This window comes from Bos indicus x Bos taurus, chromosome 18 (assembly GCF_003369695.1).
Source record: "Bos indicus x Bos taurus breed Angus x Brahman F1 hybrid chromosome 18, Bos_hybrid_MaternalHap_v2.0, whole genome shotgun sequence".
Classification (NCBI taxonomy): Eukaryota; Metazoa; Chordata; class Mammalia; order Artiodactyla; family Bovidae; genus Bos; species Bos indicus x Bos taurus.
In genome coordinates, this window is record NC_040093.1 from 40751413 (window position 1) to 40769338 (window position 17926).

The 17926-nt window shown below is 51.9% G+C and overlaps 1 protein-coding gene across 3 annotated transcripts in view; it reads right to left on the minus strand.

The window, feature by feature from the left end:
* Nucleotides 1-17926, minus strand: part of NLRC5 (NLR family CARD domain containing 5) — a 93509-nt gene that overhangs the window by 22379 nt on the left and 53204 nt on the right. For all 3 annotated transcript variants that reach the window (XM_027516489.1, XM_027516488.1, XM_027516487.1), the window contains exons 15-27: nt 17282-17365; nt 16224-16313; nt 14278-14346; nt 13418-13486; nt 12483-12566; nt 11979-12062; nt 10093-10182; nt 8845-8889; nt 7709-7795; nt 6818-6901; nt 4430-4513; nt 1623-1712; nt 1369-1431 (exon numbers count right to left, since the gene is read on the minus strand). In XM_027516489.1, coding sequence (XP_027372290.1) covers nt 1369-1431; nt 1623-1712; nt 4430-4513; nt 6818-6901; nt 7709-7795; nt 8845-8889; nt 10093-10182; nt 11979-12062; nt 12483-12566; nt 13418-13486; nt 14278-14346; nt 16224-16313; nt 17282-17365 — 1023 coding nt within the window. The remainder of the gene's footprint in view (nt 1-1368; nt 1432-1622; nt 1713-4429; nt 4514-6817; nt 6902-7708; nt 7796-8844; nt 8890-10092; nt 10183-11978; nt 12063-12482; nt 12567-13417; nt 13487-14277; nt 14347-16223; nt 16314-17281; nt 17366-17926) is intronic.

The window sequence follows — 17926 nt, forward strand, 5'->3', positions numbered from 1 at the left end:
GAGCAAGCTCTGGGAGTTGGTGATGGACAGGGAAGCCTGGCGTGCTGCAGTCCATGGGGTCACGACTGAGCGACTGAACTGAACTGAAGTACTCTACTATCAGCTCAACCTCCTAAAAATCATCCCATCCTGGTCTATGTCCTACATTTTGGAAATAAGATTTGGAAACTATGAAGGTATTCTAGAAGTCACCATCGTGCTGGGTTAGGATAGGAACTGGAAAAACTACCGCCCAAGGCCGCCTGTTTTATATGACCAGCACGCTAAGAATGGTCTATCCATTTTCAAATAGCTGAGAAAAAGAAAGTCAAAAGAAGAGTAACATTTCATGACATGTAAACATTACATGAATTCAAGTCTCAGCATTCACAACTCCAACTTTACTGGCACACAGACATGCCATTGTTTATATATTGTCTGTGCTGCTTTCAAACTTCTGATCTAACCCTTTACAGAGCACATTTGTTCACCCCTGGGCTAGGAGCGCTGTAGCACTGCTTGGATTCAAGTCCTAGCTGCACCCCAACCTGTGGCGTGACCACAGCTGAGAGGCTTCTAGGATGTAATGTGCATGAGGCTCTCAGAATGGTGTCCTGCAGATGCTCAACAAATATCAGCTCTTCATGTATTGTTATTTCACAGCTGAGAAGGCTGAGACACAGAGGAGAAAGGTCTGGTCCATGGTCACTTGGTGAGCCGGTGGCATCGGGTAGCTACCAGAAATGTCATCTGTGCGTTTAAAGGTTGCCCCCTCAGCCCATCATCCTGCCTCCTGTGCAATGCCTGCCCCCGGTCACCGAGACAACCACAAAGCATTGGTCCAGGAGTCAGGGGAGGGGGCTTTCGTAACCGTGAGTGCCGCTTGTGTTTTATATGTTGCCTTGTATCATCTTTGCCAACAGCCTGCAGTCTACCATCTGCCATCACCAGCTCCCTTCTCTCAGTGGAAGCTGAGGATCGGAGAGCTTAAGGAACCTGCCCAGGGTGCCAGATCCTGGTGAGGCTGGGATTTTTTTTTTTTTTTTTAAGATTTTATTTATTTATTTTTGACCATGCCACATGGCATGCCAGATCTTAGTTCTCTGACCAGTGATCAAACCCATACCCCACTGCAAGCGAAGTGCAGAGTCTTAGCCACTAGACCACCAGGGGAAGTTCCGGGGCTGTTAAAGCCTGGGGGCAGGAGTGGAGTGGAGTCCTTTTCCTCGGAGCAGTCCTTGAGCTCTAATCCAGTCTGCTGTGGACTCCTCATTTGCCCACGACAGTGCCTGGCCCTCTCAGTCTGTCCTCTGCTCTGGACATACGAGAACTGTCTGTCTGTCCCCGATAATCCCCTATCATACCAGGGCCCGGTTCCGGGGGACTTACCAACAGCACCTGTCTTCCTGCTCCTCACTAGACCTGAGATGCAGGGTCAAATGACGCAGGGACCTGGAACAGACAGCACCTTCGTCAGCCACCTTCGACCACAGCTTCAGGATGCCCCCAGGGGGCAGGTTCCCCTTCTTGAGCAGCTGAATCTCTGATTTGGGTCCCTCTGCCCTCACCCCCACCCTTCACATCCAACAACCTCCAGCACCACCCTCCCAGCTGAGTTCTGGTTGCCCCAGGGCAATGCCCACCTGAGATCCACCTTCTGAACCTGTGGGCACAGGCTGAAGAGGTCAGCTAGCAGGAGGGGGCTCTCTGGAGGCAGTTGCATCTGGCTCAGTCTGACAGGGAAAGAGGTGGGGTCCTATGTGAGCAAGTTGGAGCCAAGCAAGATCGGTGGGCAAGAAACCTGGACACAAAGGATGGGGGGCGCTAGCAGGTGAGCCAGGCAATAAGGAAGGAGGCAGCGACTCAGGAGGGAAAAATAGGAGCTTGGGGTCAACTGGGCTTAGGTTTGGCTCTAGTCCTGCTTGTAGGCTGTGTGTCCTTGGACAAGTCATTTAACCTCTCTGAGCCTCAGTTTCCTTATCTGAAAAACACGGACTACTTATGACATACCTTCCTCTAGGGTGTTGTGAGTACTGAAACATTAAGCTTGTGCACTGCCTAACACAATACCCCATGCGTGTTGTGTTGTTATTATTATACTGCTTTTATCCCAAGGACTAACAGGTGAGCCCTTGCTGACAGGGAGCGGGAAGATGCAAGCCATAAGAGTTTCTCAAGGTCAGCACTACCAAGATGATTCTTTGGCATTGGGGGCTGTCCGGTAGGAAGTTTAACAGCATCCCAGACCTTACTCACTAGATGCCAGGAAAGATTGAGGGCAGGAGGAGAAGGGGATGACAGAGGACGAGATGGTTGGATGGTATCATTGACTCAGTGGACATGAGTTTGAGCAGACTCTGGGAGATAGTGAAGGACGGGGAAGCCTGGCATGCAGCAGTCCATGGGGTCACAGAGTCAGACGTGACCAAGCGACTGAACAACTCCCTAGATGCCAGCAGGAGCACAACCTCCCACCCCCTCCACCAAAGACAACAAAAACGTCTCCATCCTGAGTGTCCCCTAAGGAGCAAAATCACCCACAGTTGGGAAGCATTGCCTTAGAGAAAGTGACTTGCCTCCATCTGCCTCGCTCTATCAGCCTTCCATCAGCGTGTCTTGTCAGTTCCACCTCCAAGGTCCACCCTGAATCTATATACTTCCCTCTCCCCTTCCCATTCCCAGCCCCCTCCTCTCTTATTCTGGCTGCAAAGCTCCTCCGTGCTCTGACTTCCATGCTTGTCCCGGGATCCCTTCTCCACCCAGCCGCCAGACTAAGCTTTTGAAAACACAAATCATTCCTCTCCTTTTCAGGTCTCCTTGGGCAAAATCCCAAACTCCTCCCCATGGCTACCAGGCCCTGTGTGACCGGGCCCAGGCTTGTTTCTCTACCTTCTCTCCTACAACTCTGCTGGCCACTATGCTCTGGCCACACTGGCCTTCTGCCTGTTCCTTGAACACTCAAAGCTCCACCCTGCCTCAGGGCCTCATGCATGCTGTTCCATCTCCTTGGCATGCTGTTCCCTGCTTTGCACAAGGCTGGATCCCTCTCCTCCCTCTGGCCATACCCCAGTGTCCCTCCTTAGAGGTGGTCCCTGACCACTCTCGCCATTGTCTAAATCACCTCCAATAATCACTCTTTACTATATTACCTAGAAAAATACATTATCACTGTCTGAATTCATCTTATTTGCTTTCACTCTGCTTATTGACCTCTCCTACTACAAGGTAAGCTCCAAGTAGACAAAGGTCTGGTCATTTTTTTTCCCTCTCCGTTGTGTCTCCAGCACCCCAAACAGTGCTTCAGAGCAGCGTACAAACAGTATGGACTGAGTAATACAAAGCTTAAGCACTGGTGAGTCAGGCTGGTCACCTCATTCCAAAGACAGATGAAGAGTCGGGCACTGGTGCTGTGTGACCTGGGCATAGAGAAGCCCCTCTCTGGTCTGAGGTTTCCTACTTATTTATTTTAACCTGCAACTTATGTGTCCCAAGGAACCCCCCCTTTCCTGGCAGGGAGGAACCATAGTGGGTTCTGTATTTTGACATGGGCTCTGCCACACTTGGGGCTTCCCTGGTGGCTCAGACGGTAAAGAATCTGCCTGCAATGCAGGAGACCCTGGGTCGGGAAGATCCCCTACAGAAAGGAATGGGCAACCACTCCACTATTCTTGCCTGGAGAATTCCATGGACAGGGGAGCCTGGCAGGCTACAGTCCAACACTTGCCCACCTCTGAGAAGTCACATGTCTCCTCCCTCTCCCATAGGACTCAGGGATAAGTAAGATCCTGGGTGTGACGAGAACCGTCTCAGGGCTGAGAGATCCTTAGCAGGAGTATTTAATGTTGCTGTTTTTAATGGTACAATTTAATTTTCTGCTGTATTTTTCCATCTCAGCTACAGATGCTTTTGCTCCCTGCTAGAGAAATATTTAAAGTAAATCCTTTTTAAATTCTAAGCAGTCTGAGCTGAAATTAGAAAACAGAGTTTTAAATACTTTGGGGAATGCTGTTTAAATTCCCCTTTTACAGAATTAGATGGTGACCTTTCAAAACAAGTGTGTGATGTATACATGACCTACAACTGTAAAGTCTCTTTAGAGGAGCAGGTGACCTTTCTGTGGGTAGGAAGAGGTAAATTGGCCCGGTTGTCACAGGCTTTCCATTCTTCAAGGTGCTTTTAAAGCAACTGTCTTGTCTGAATCCCAACCCTGGAGGGAGGGTGAAGACTACTAGTCCCATTTGTCAGATGAGGAAACTGAGGCTTAGAGGGGTCCAATAACTCCTCCGAGGTTGATAAAGTATTAGCGAAGAGCTGAAAGCAGACTTAAGCTCCAAATTGTGCCAGGAAAAATTATGAAACAGCTCAAGAGAAGGATGGAGGGACAGAAGGGAATGGCTTTCCAATGCAAGAGCCTCAGCTCTGCACGGGGAAACGGGGAAACCAGTCTTACTGCAGCAGGCTTAGCTGGGGGAGCTGCGGTAGGTGGTACAGCAGGGTCTCCAGGCTCTGGTCACTCAGCACCTCGCAGGACAATCTGAGAAACAAAGCATCTGAATGAGCTGGGGGACATCGGGAAAAGCTAGATGGGTTCTATACCAGGACTGCCCAAAACACCCCCTCTGAATACTGGGTCCTTGAGTTATCATTGAGGCTGGAGGAAAAGGAAGGTCGTACATGCTTGGAAAATGCTGGGTTAAGTCACATTAACTTTCTCGGCTGCAGGACTTCTCAGAGCCTTTAATCTGCCTTTGTGCCTTGTGAATTTCTAAGGGGCTATAGTAGGTATATTTTTCCCCAAAAGACATGGACAAGAAGGATCATTCTTTTGAGGGCCTTGAAAACTGGTACTCAGTGGAACATACTTGTTAAGAAGAGAATGCTGCCTTAACTCAAGGTAGTGAACAGACCAGTGGCAATTCAGGCATTTAATGGGTCAGCAAAGAAGAGACGCAAGGTAGCTCGGGTCTCTGATTGTCCATCAAAACCAGACCAACCAGCTGATAGCTTGTCTAGATAACTCATCAGAAGCCAGCCCTCTTAGGAGGAACTCCTGATACCCACCCTGTGATCTCTGCTCTGGCTGGAGGACTGTGTTGACCAGCATCTCCCAGCACTCTGGGATTTACATACAGCCCTCCCTGGGAGTTGGGAGCCACCACCTGACCCCCAGAGGCATTTGGACAGTGTTTTCCTTCTGCCTCCTCCCCTCTTGCTTCCCCTTCTTCTCTCTCTCCCTGTCCTTGGTCCCCTGAAGGCTGCCCTTTCCCCTTGCTGGGGTTGTCAGGAGCACCCCAACATGTGCTTTTCTGGCTGGAGGGGAACCCAGCTTGTGGGGAACAGTGGCAGGGGCCGCCTGTGGTTCTGGAGTTGGAAGCGAGGAGCCTGTCAGGACCCAGGCTGTAGGCTCAGCTATACCTCCTCTGTCCTAGGACTGGGCCTGGGGCTCAGGGCACAGGCAGTGGCTTTCATTGAGGGGTGGTCTGACCACAAACACCAGTGGCTTTCCACTGGACACCCAACAGACATAGTGCCATGGCCTCTGCTTGGGTCAATGCTGGGTTTACACACTGTTGTTGTTGTTTTTGAAGCAACAGAACCTTTACCCATTACAACATCTCACATGGAATGCTGAAACATACACGTCATGTACCATGATATAAACGATATTAACAAGCAGGGGTGAGTGGGTGAGGGAACTCTGGACTAGCTTTGCAGCTTTTCTATAAAGCAAGTCACCAACTGTTCTAAAATAAATGGTTTGTTTGAAAATTCATTGGTTCCACACGTCTCGATATTTCAGGAAAGCCACAGTGTTCTGTGATAGACAAAAGGTTGTTGCAGAGCTTGTTGAGATCCTGTGTCTGTTAACAACATCACACTCCCTCGTCCTCTGTGTTCATATGTATTTGAACAAGGAGAGAGGCATGAAAGGACACACCCCTGGTGTCAACATAAGGATATTGTTAACAATGATAATGTTAATAATAATGGATAATGAGCTTGTTGCAAGGGCCAGAAGGGCATTGGAAATGGGAGCCAGAACGCAAGGGAAAATAAAAAACCTAGCAAAATGGAAAAGAACATACAGGGCAATGTAAAGTGAAACTGCAGAATGTAGCTGGCCTGTGACTTCAAACAGGAAAAAGCTGTATACACAAATGGAGAGGGCCACCAGGACAAACAACGATGCTGAGTTGAAAAGGGAAGGGGTTATTTAGGTGAGGCAGGTTTGTCTTGGGTTTCTTTATTTTATGGTAATTATTATAAGAAAATGACAGCAATGATGATGAGGGCAGGAAAAGTCTGACTGACCACTTTGCAGATGACAAAGCTGAGAACCAAAGGGTTAAAGCCATTTGTTTGCCTTAAGTCATCCAGATGGTCGGTGGCTGAGCCAGGACTCCTGATTCTAAGCCCAGCCTCTGGTCACAGACCCAGGTATTCTGGGGTTAGCTGGTATCCGGGGTGGACGGGGTCCCCTGAGGAGGAGCCTTCAGAGTGACAGGTTCCAGCCACAGAGGCAGGCCCAGGTGGGAGCCAGGGTGGGGCTCCCAGGGTGGGGTGGGGGCAGACTGGGGCTCCCAGGTGCCCTGAGTTGAGCAGACGGGAGATGAAGCCCCAGGCCTGGCACAGCCTCTCTCGGGGGGAGGGGTGAGGTGCCTGAAGCTGGGGCCACTGGGAGGCACCGAGCCTCCAGGAACTCCCCTGAGGTCGGGCTGCGGGGTCTGGCAGGAAGGGACCAGGAAGGACTCACCTGGCCTCTAACCAGGCCACCCACACCCCAGGCCACTGGGCAGGTGCCCATGCTGTGGCCCTGGGCTGTGTCCTCAGTACTTACTGGACTTCCAGGGGCCCTGGGCACTTCTCCAGAGACTTGCAGAGGTAGGAGAGGCTCAGGGGCTCCAGCTGACATTCCTTGAGGCTGAAAAGGGGCCAGCAGGAATGATGAGGTCAGGGAGGGCTCAGGGACCCTGTGCAGCCCCCAAACCTGCAGGCCACCGGCCCCTCCCCTGACATGGAACACCCCACCCCCTACATGCCCCAGGCCCCCTACTCTGACAGTCACAATCAAGGCCCCCTGAGTGCTCAGCAGCTCTGATCCAGTCCCAAGTCCTCCTGGGACTCCTGCCTACATCCAGGCTACCACTTTCACTTACCAGCTTTACTTTAACATCCCCTGGGTTCCCCCTCTTGCCTCCCTGCAAGCCTCCACCCTGCTGGCATCTTATCTGTAACAGTATAAATCTGACCACCCTCTCCTGTGCTGAAAACCCTTTGTGGCTCCCCAGTATCCTTAGGGTAAAAGTGAAACGCCTTTCCCACGTCTCCACTCACCTCCACTCTCCCCATATAAGTTTTAGCCACCCAGAAATGCTCCCCGAGAGCCAAACCTTCACTCCCCGCCACCGCCTCCTCCCCACGAGGTGTTTATACCCTGCCTGCTTCCTGCCCCTCCCTGCTCCCTGATAACCCTGTTCAGGCACCAGCTATGAGCTACGGTGTCTCTCTTCTTAGGTGAGGAAATCAACCCCAGAGACAGGAGGGGCCCAACCAGGGTCTCACAGCCCCTCACGGTAGGGCTGGGAAGTCTTCCGAGAAAATAACATGGACTCCTCCACAAGGGGAATGTTGGATCCCGCAGCCCCATCAGCAGCCCTCCCAGACTCTCCACTCCCTCACCCTTCACCCCATTGTGGTTACCCCCAAACAAGAGGCGGTAAGACGGTACCAGAAGCTCCTGGGGACGTGGCGCTGACCAGATCCCAACCGGGCTCCAGCTCGGAACTCTGGCAAAGATCCAGCAGCCAACAGATCCCTGCAAGCGGGGAAACCATCTTGAGAGGAAAATTCCAAGCATCCATATCGGAAGACTCGACTCATTAGGGCTGGTAGGAGCCCTTGTCACAGTCAAGCCCCTCCCTGGACGGATGGGGCAACTGAGGCCCAGGGAAGGGAAGTCAGAGCGAGGATGCCCACAGCTTATACCTGTCCACGTGGGCAGCACCTGACCAGGTTGAGGGGTGCGAGGACAAGAGCCCTCCTCTTTCTGACCATCACTGTGGGCAGCATTCACATGACTTCCCCTCTCTGTGCCTTGATCCTTCTGGTTTCAAGAACCCAGAGAGTCCCTAGAAATGGAGACCCTAGCTCTGCAAGCAAGACCACCCTGGCTTCAGGCAGCCCACTTACTACCGTAAGGCTTTTCTCTAAGGCATTGTCTGGAAATGCACTCTGCCCAGCTGGCCCCACATGAGGCGCCCTTGTACCGGCCAAGGTGAGGCCAGGTGGCCTGCCTCCACTAGGGGGCAGCCCGGAGCCCTGGCACAGGAGGAACTTGTTTACCGCAAAGGCATGGAAACTTTTTCAGAGCACCAACGGTTCTTGGTTTCTCAAATGTGATACTCAGGGTGTGGAAGGGCAGTGATTCACAGGAAGGGAGGAGTCTGCTGCCGCTGCTGCTGCTAAGTCACTTCAGTCGTGTCCGACTCTGTGTGACCCCATAGACAGCAGGCAGCCCACCGTTCTACAAAGGTCTCCGGAGGCAGAGACAGGGCTGCTCCCCGCCACCCTCCAACACAGACGCTATCTGCTGGCACCTGTCTTGTGGTAGCATCATCCGTCGGCTCCGCCCTCCCTCCCACATGCAGGCCTTCTGAGAAAAGATTTAAGGCAGCTCATTACTGCACGTTAATATGGGGAAGAGGGTTACAGAAGTGATCCATTCCAGCCTGTCAGATATGGGTGGGTTACTCTATAGCTAACAGCGGTCAGTATGGGCCTGGGGGTGGGGGCACCTATAGGAAGTGGGGACCAGAGAGAGAGGGGACCATACCCTGTCCACACCTCAGAGCTTCCCCTCCTTACCTGCCTCTTTTGTCGCCTCTCAGGATGACGTGTTGGCTCGCAGAGCTGTAGACAGAGAGAAAGCAGTAGCGTAAGAAAGGGCCAAGGGCTCCCTACCCGGGCAGCGGCAAGGCAAGAGACCAGACATGCTGGGTTAATTAATGGTGGCCTGTTTTCTCAGCAAACGGGACAATAAACATACTACATACAAAGCACGCCACTGACAGGTCTTTGATGCTCACGATAAAATTGTCCACGTCACAGACGAGGAAACTGAGGTATAGAGAGACCTAGTGATCTGCTCAAAGCAACCCAGCCAGTGAGCAGTGAGCCTGGACTTTTGAACCTGGTCTTTCTGCTACTGCTCCACCTACTCTGGGAAGGGGGAGGGGAGGAACGGGCAGATTTTACCTGAAACCAGGGAAGATCTGCTTTGCCTGGCCCAGGGCTGCTTAGCTGGGTGCCTTCCCCCTTTTTTTTTTTTTAAACTTTAAGTTTTGTATTGGGCCATAGCCAATTAACAATGTTGTGAGAGCTTCAGGTGAACAAGGAAGGGACTCAGGCATACGTATACATATATCCATTTTCCTCCAAACATCCCCCCCATCCAGGCTGCCGCACAACATTGAGCAGAGTTCCCTGTGCTATCAGTAGGGCCTTGCTGGTTATACATTTTAAATATAGAAGAGTGTATCAGTCCATCCCAAACTCCCTAACTATCCCTTCCCCCTATCCTTCCCACCGGCAACCATAAGTTTGTTCTCTGTGAGTCTGTTTCTGCTGTGTAGGTTCATTTGTATCATTTCTCTTTAGATTCCACATATAAGGGATGTCATACAATATTTCTCCTCTTTGCCTGATTTACTTCACTCAGTGTGACAGTCTCTAGATCCATCCATGTTGCTGCCAGTGGCATAATTTCATTCTTTTTAATGGTGCCTTCCCTTCTACACTCTTATCAGCTCCAGAGACCCCACCACTGGGGCGGGTCCCTGAAAATTCAATGGCTACCGGAGAGCGCTCAGTTTCCTTAGAAGTCTCCCAGGGCAATCCAGAGAGTAAGTATGGGACAGTATACGGATTGTGTCCCATGGTGCATTTCGAGAAATTTGAGCATTCTGGAGCTATATTTTATCATTCATCTATTCAATCATTCCACAGACACACACCAGTTGTTCACTGGGCCTGGTATCACACCAGAGCCCTGAGGATGCTGTGTCATGAGTGGGACAGACGAGGGACAGGACAGGGTCCCAGGGGCACTCTCACCTGAATTCCAAATGTAGAAGCCACCGCAGAGTAGAGAAGCACTGGGTCAAACTGCACACACCCTCCAGGGACAAATGGTTCTCACTGAGGCTGGAGAATCAGAGGGATGTTGTGGACGAGGTCACTCAGGACTCAATAACACCCTCTTTGTGGTTAGAGCACAAGGTTGGGGAGGGCTGTCCCTCTCTGTACCAGACAATGGAACACTCTGAACCCCAGAGTTACTCAGAGTGTCTCTGCTAACTTCTTATTGTACAGATGGGGAAACTGAGGCCCAGAGAGCAGCAAGGTCTGGCCCAAGATTAAGAGACAAGTTGGTGACAGAGCTGAGATTAGAACTCAGTGGTTCCGTCTATCTATAATGAATCTGGGGTGACTTGTGCCTCGGTTTCCCCATTTGATCCAGGAGGGGCAGTGCCCAGTGCTAAGTGAAGATGTGAGGCCCCTTGGTGAAAAAGCAGAACAGAGCTTTTCCTCTTTCATGGCCTGTCAAGCCATCCTAGTGGTTTAATATTTGCCACTTAACGTAGCACTCCTCAGGCCCTGGGAGACTGGCAGGTGGTGCAGACCCTCACAGGCTGGAAGCCATACCAGCAGCCATTCCCAGTATTGACAAGGTCACAGGAGGATATTCTGGAAGGCTCCTTGATAGCTCAGCTGGTAAAGAATCCGCCTGCAATGCAGGAGACCCCGTTTTGATTCCTGGGTCAGGATCTTTTCAGGAGGGAAAAGATCCCAGGAGAAGGGATAGGCTACCCACTCCACTATTCCTGGGCTTCCCCTGTGGCTCAGCTGGTAAAGAATCCTCCTGCAATGCGGGAGACCTGGGTTTGATCCCTGGGTTGGGAAGATCTCCTGGAGAAGGAAAGGCTACCCACTCCAGTATTCTGGCCTAGAAAAATCCATGAACTGTATAGTCCATGGGGTCATAACAAGACACGACTGAGCAATTTTCACTTCACTTCATATCTGCATAACATTTGCCTCCATCAGTGAGGCTTTCCTCCCCACCCTCTGGAGGTTGTGAACAGGAACAGAAGCAACCTCTGCTTGTCCCAGCCTCCCAGAGAAAGGCGGGTGGAGTGGGCAGTGCTCTCAAGCCACAGCACGGGTTATAGTCCAAGCCACAGCCACCCGCTTCTGTGTTTCCGTGTGAACTGACTAGAACCAGGAGCTCAGAGAGGTGATGTAATTTGTCCAGGGACACTGGGAACCTAGGACCTATAACCAGGTTTCTGTGGCCAGGAAGGCTCTCCTTGAAGAGCCAGGGAGGAGGAGGAGCGGGGGGCGTGTGAGCCTGGAACACTTGGACCTTTAAGGGCCTAGAAACTCTGGTTGGCTGCAGGCAAAGTCTGGGGGTTCCCGGCCTCCTTCCAGGGCCCCTTCCCGTAGTGAACTTCTTCCCTCTCTTGGCAGGTGCTCAGGGCTCTCAAGTCTCCAGTCACACTGCTTTGGATGTCTTCTTTAGTTCAAACCGTCCCTGCCAACCCGGCCAGGGCCCCATCAAACAGCCCCTTCCCCAGGGCCAGAATGGCTGCCAGCTGTTACGTTAATCAGGAAAAACTCCCCAGACCTTCCTGCCTGGGCCTTCCTGAGAGCATGCACAGAGACAAGGAGCCAAGTTTGAGAAGTGAAACCTCAACTCAGAAGCTGGGTTGCAGAGTCATAGAATCCAGTTTCTCTTTTAGTGAGAATCACAGCAGTAGCTACCCTGTCCTGAATAGGACCACCTGTCTGATTTGATCTTTATGATAACCCCAGATGGGAATGAGATGGGACACAGACTATCCCACCCCTTCATCACCATCCCCTCTGCCCCTCCCCCCCCCCCCACGCTAATCCTGATGAGATCCCATCTCAGAGGCTTTGCCCAGAGGGCTACTCACTTCAAGGACTGCAGAGAACCCAGTCCGGGGAGCAGCCGAGCCAGCAGGGCCACACCTTCATCCCCCAGAGCATTGCCTGATAAGCTGGGAGGGGTGATGGGGAGGACAAGTCAGTGCAGGGTGCCAGGGGTGGAGATGGCAAAATTTCAAGTCTCTACCCCTGGTACTCAGCTACTCAGCGTCTCCCACAACTGGGATACGGTCTTGGGCTGCCAGGCTGGATCTCAGCACCCAGCACTGGGTCAGGTGGGGTCCCCCCAACCCCGGGGGTTCTCATCTTCAGGTTTGTGACCCCCAAGGAATCAGAGTTGGGCTTCAAAGTGTCAAATGTTGGGCGGTGGGCTATGTTTTAGGGGGATGAGTCACGACTTTGACCAGGTTCTCTAAGGGGATGCACTGGGGAACGAACACATGATCTAAATCTTAAGAAACAAAAAAACACACCACACTAAGACCTACCAACTGATGGCCCCACCCACCCACCCGCCAGCCACAACCACTTACTCAAGGTGACTGAGGCGGCAACTTCCTCCCAGCGCTTTGCAGAGCAGCTCCAGGCGCTGGGCTTGCAGGGCACAGTGCGTCAGCCTGAGAAGGGCAGAACCACAGCCCTGCAACGCCCACACCGCTCAGCAGACAGGCCCACCACCCCCAGACACACAGGTGGAGGGGCTGGTGGAAGGGTGTGTCTGGCACCCAGACAGACCAAGAGGGACCGACACATGGCACACAAGGATGTCACACGGGCCATAAGAGTCGGAGTCAGCAGGCGTGCTTAGCCGCTTCATGTCTGACTCTCGGCGACCCCATGGACTGTAGCCCTCCAGGCTTCTCCAGGCAAGAATACTGGAGTGGGTTGCCATGACCTCCTCCAGGTGATCCTCCCAACCCAGGGATTGAACCTAGGTCTCCTGTATTGGCAGGTGGATTCTTTACCCCTGAGCCACCAGGGAAGACACAGAGATAAGAGAAGGAGAGGAGAGAGAGAGAGATTGAGAGACAGACTGACAGCCAGAGGAGGACAGACGGACAGAGAGGGAAATTTGGATGGACACAGACACAGAGAGAAGGCTGGAAGAGTTGTGATGGGAGCCCTGTGGGGCTGAGCTGAGCCCTTAGGCCTAGGCCCCTGGATCAGGAAAGAAGGGGCTATGTGCTACCCATTCTCTGTATCCAGAGTTCCCATAACTCCTCAGCTACTGGAGGTCTGGAGGGCTAACAGGGGTGGGGACCTTGGGCAGGGAAGTGACTGAGGGGCTGCCCTGTGAGCCCCATGTAGGGTGGGCTGGGCAAGGGAGGCGACAGGCAGGAAAACCAGACTGTGACAGCAGGTCACGTCCTCTGAGAGCACCTGGGGCTGGGGCCCAGGGACAGACTCTGCACCCAGGAAGGGAGGAGGCTGGAGCCATGGAGGAGCCTGCAGGCAATCACGGTGGTACCTGATCCTCGGGGAGCGCAGAGATGGCTCAGAGGACATCTGGAACATAAGGCTGTCAGGAAACGTAGCCCTGGAGGGACACACACCAAGGCCAGCCTCAGCAAATGCCTTACCCACTATCTCAAACTCCAGCCTCAGTGCTACTCCCCACCATTCAGTCCCTATGTGAGGCCTGCGGACAGTCAGAGATCTTGGTTTCAACAGGTCCTCTTGACTTCCTGGCTGGGTAGCCTGGGACAAATCACTCAGCCTGGCACTGGGAGAATATAAGTGAATTGCCTTAGTTTGCTGCCTCTCAGTTAACCTTGGCTCTAGGTATCTTTGATCTCATCATCGTCTGTGCCTTCAAAGATGTCAGCCTCAGTGGCAAGCAAGCCTTCAAAAGCTCAGATCCTACAGAAGAAGACTGTAGTTGAGCACTGAGCTGAGTCTCTGCCTGTGTGCTGGGCTGGGCAAACCCAGGAAGGATCCCTGGAGGAGGCAAACACCCTCTAAACGGTCCTCACACCAAAGGGAGCCTGACGTTCTGACCAAAATCAGAGCTGCAGACCAGGGGTCCTCTGGGTTTAGGCTGCAGGGCCTTAGTCTCCCAGGAGGAGCTCTCTGGCTACTCCACCCTGTACCAGGCTGCATCTGGCACCCTAGGGCTCTCTTCAGGGACCACTTTGGGAAAGGGGGGAGGTGGTTCGTCCTCTGAGCCTCCCCTTTTGGGTAGCATCCCAGCCGAGCCTGCTGACTTCCTGCACCTTTGTGAATCTGTCGTCCCCACCCACCACCGCTGACTTGCACAGTCTAGCTGTGGAGCTCAAGGAGGGGATGGTCCGGGCTGAGGGCTGGGCCGGGATGACATCAGGGCCCTACCTCTTCTGGATCCCCTCCTGCTCCTCCAGCTCTGGGGCAAACGTGAAGACCACAGTTTTGTGCAGCAGGCTGCAGAGAGAAGAGAGGAGGGAGGAGGCAGGAGGTTTACGGGGTTCCCTGAAGTCATTTTTTCAGCTGGGCCTCTAAGGGGTCACCCCCCTGCCTCTAGCTGCAGCACTTCCTCTAATTTGCCCCAACATCCTCTGAGGTTTCTGGGGGCCTGGAGTCCTTCTACTGCAGAAATTTCATAAAGGTATGGGCCCTTATTTCCTGGTAAGTCTTTTCTTTCTCTGAAATCAAACTTCAGCTCTGCTTTCTCTGTGCCTCAGGCTGAAACCTCTCTTCCTCCTTCCTGCTCCTCTGTGCCTGGAGGCTGCGGGTGCTCGGCCCCACGTGGGGAGGCCACTGCCGGGCCCGGACAGGCACTGGCAGTCCACAGAAGGCTGTGACTGACAGTCAGCGCAGCCCTAACCTCACCTTCCCAACTGAATGTTATAGACACCAGGTTGTCCCAAAAGTTCATTCGGGTTTTTCCGTGTAATGGAAAAACATGCATGAACTTTTGGGCCAACCCAATATATTTCCAATTACAAAAGTCATTCTTCTTCCCTCTAGAGAACTTAGAAAACGAGTAAAGTAAAAAGAAAATAAAGAAAATTCACCCACAATCTCTTCCACATATCAATTACCACTGATGGTATTAATAACATGTGGAGTGGGCCCTTCAAGTCTTTTCTCTTCTTAATGCAGTTAACAGTCTTTCTTTTTCTTTCTTAAACAATGGATATATTTACAGGTTCTCTCTTAAAAATTAATATTTCAAAGGACAGATGAAGCAAGGGTTACATGATATAACAGTTATTGGTGGGGGCTGGGGAGTTCATTATACTATTCTCCCTTTCAGTGTGATTGAAAAGCTTTATTATATAAACAATGAATTAAAATTTTTATGTTTACTTAATAGGCCACAGTCTTCCCTCTGCACTAAAGCTGCAGCTGTATCATGGTTCCCTCGAGTTCTCTCTGGAGGCAACTTAGTCTATTTAACTAATAGCACTAATATCCTATTGTTAAAGATTTAAGTTATTTTCAGTTTTTCCTATTACAACCAAGACAGAGATGAACACCCCTGCAGGACTAAGTGTTTGCACCATCATGGTGACCTCTTCATTATAAATTCCTAGAAGTGAATACAGTGACATTTGCAACACCATAGGGGCCTTTACTCAATTATTATATACAGTGAACCAAGGTCCCCTAATTCCACCTCTTGGGTGAACTTGGTCTCCCTTTCCTCCTCTGAGGAATGTTTAAAGCAGGGCCTCCAAACTAAGTTGAGAGTCCCTGTGGGTGGGGACCATGTTGACATTTATTAACATCTGTCCTCAGCTGCCCAGATTGAACACAGAGACTTACAGAAATAAGGTTGGGCCCCGTCTAAGGTCAAGCCCCCTTAGAAGCAGAGTCCCTTGGTCACCGTGTACATGATGTCCTGAGGGTCTGATCTCAGGAGAAATCAATAAGGGACAGAGGGAAGCATAACAGGGCAGATCCTCAGCCAGATCCCTTGGGGTGCATGAATAGCACTAAATGTTTGCCTACCCTGAGGCAAAGGGGCTGGTAAGTTACACCTCTGCCTCCATCATTGGCTATTCCCGGTTGGGGGGACAGGGTGGAGGTGTACGCTCCCAGGCATCACTGGATCTTATCCGCCTGGGTCAGTTCTCCAGAAGAGGTATAAACTGTGAGCGGCCAACACCTTTAGTAGCTGGGAATGGGTGCCCAGCTGTAAAGGGGTCTGGGCAGGCAGCAGCAGCTTCTTCTATAGGACCCAAAGGCCCACGGCCAGAAAGAACGCCGAAAACTTGGAGAGGGATGATGGGAGAGCCTGGGAGCTCCACGCTGTGGGTCGCAGTGGGTGATGGTGGTCCGCTGGGAGTTCCTACCTGATATGTAGCTCTGTCAGGGTTTGGTACGTGTTCACCACACTCAGTACTCCCAGCACCCCGGCCACAGAAAGCTCATTGTCGCTGAGGCTGTGGACAGGAGGAGGGAGGCAGCCATCAGCAGGTGGTTGGAGTCCCGGCCCCAGACAGCTCCAGCTCCTCTTCCTGGCTCAGCAGCTGTCACTCCTGGAATGTCCTGGGTCCCTAACCAAGGGGTCTCAAAGGCTTCTGGCCCAGGTGGATGAGCCAAGAGGCATGTGACCCACACAGAGAATAAAGTTCTCCAGCTGGAGCAATAAGCGCTGACTTACTGTTTTTGCCTCTCTGATTCTGTTTTCCAATCTGAAAAAATAACCACTATTTTAATCCCATTTTTACCAGTGAGGGAAACTGAGGCCAAGAAACACTATGTTACTTTCCCAGGATCACAGAGCTACTGAGTGACAGAGCCAGGGTCTAAATCCAAGGCCAAGAATCCAAATCACTGCTAACCTCAACACCCTCCTCCACACATAACTCACACTTGATGCTAAGAACCCAAAACATCCCCCGCAAACAGCACCCTACCCCACCCCATGCATCACCACAGCACACCCAATAGCCCACTACCCTTTCTTTTCATCCCACCAACACCACAAGCCATCCTTTCACCCCCAAACCATACCCCCACCCTAACATACTACTTTCCACTCCAATATCCCAACCCAACACACCAGCACCCATCCACCCAATACCCTAAAGCTGCGCCAGTAAAACACTGCACCCCACCCACCACGGGGCGGCTGTCAGGGCAAACTGGAACACAAGCTACTGATGTACACTGAACATGCTCTTCGTGTACAAGCGGTTTTCATAACGGGACCTAGGTGGCGCATGCCAGAGGCAAGAGCAAGACGTGGCTGAACCACTCCAGCCACACTGGAGTTGGGAGAAAGCATGGGAGGTCATGGAGCAGCATCATTTCTGGCGACTGTGGGCACGGGGATCAGGGGTGGCAGGGACCAGCTGGGGCTCTGCTAGACCCTCCCTGGTACCCGACAGTGGGGCAGGCAACTCACTCCAGCTTCTTCGTGATGTGCAGTTGGGGAGCAGCCTCTGCCATCAGTTGACAGCCTTTATCTTTGAGCTGGTTCCCTGAGAGGCTGAGACAGAGGGGTCTGATGTCCTGTGCAGCTAGGGTGGGGTGCCCCCTCCACCCTCAGCATTCACACAGTCCCTCAATGACTTTAGTCAAAGCATCACCCCAATAAATGAGACTCAGTTATAAAGAACAGTGAAAGATTGTGTGCTATATGCCTGAAACTGTCCTAGGTGCTTTCATGATGTTGGATGTTGAATCCTCATAACAACCCTGTGCAGTAGGCACTATTATTATCCTCACTGTACTGATGAGTAAACTGACTTCCCGAGTGGTTGAAATATTCGATCAAAGCTGGACCTGGGATTTGAACTCAGGCAGCCTGACTTTAAGGCCCCACCCTTGACTGTTTCCTTATGCTACAACCTACATAATTACTTCTTATGATGAGCTCCATGCTTATAGGGGGATCTGATCTAATCTGGGGAAAAGAGAAGACTTCCCTGATGTTTGAGCTACTTGCTAGAAAAACTAGGAGTTCAACAGGTAAGGGGTGGGAGAGAGATGAGGGAGGGGGTTCCTGGTAGCAGGGAGAGCACAGTCAAAGACCCTGTGGCATAGCACA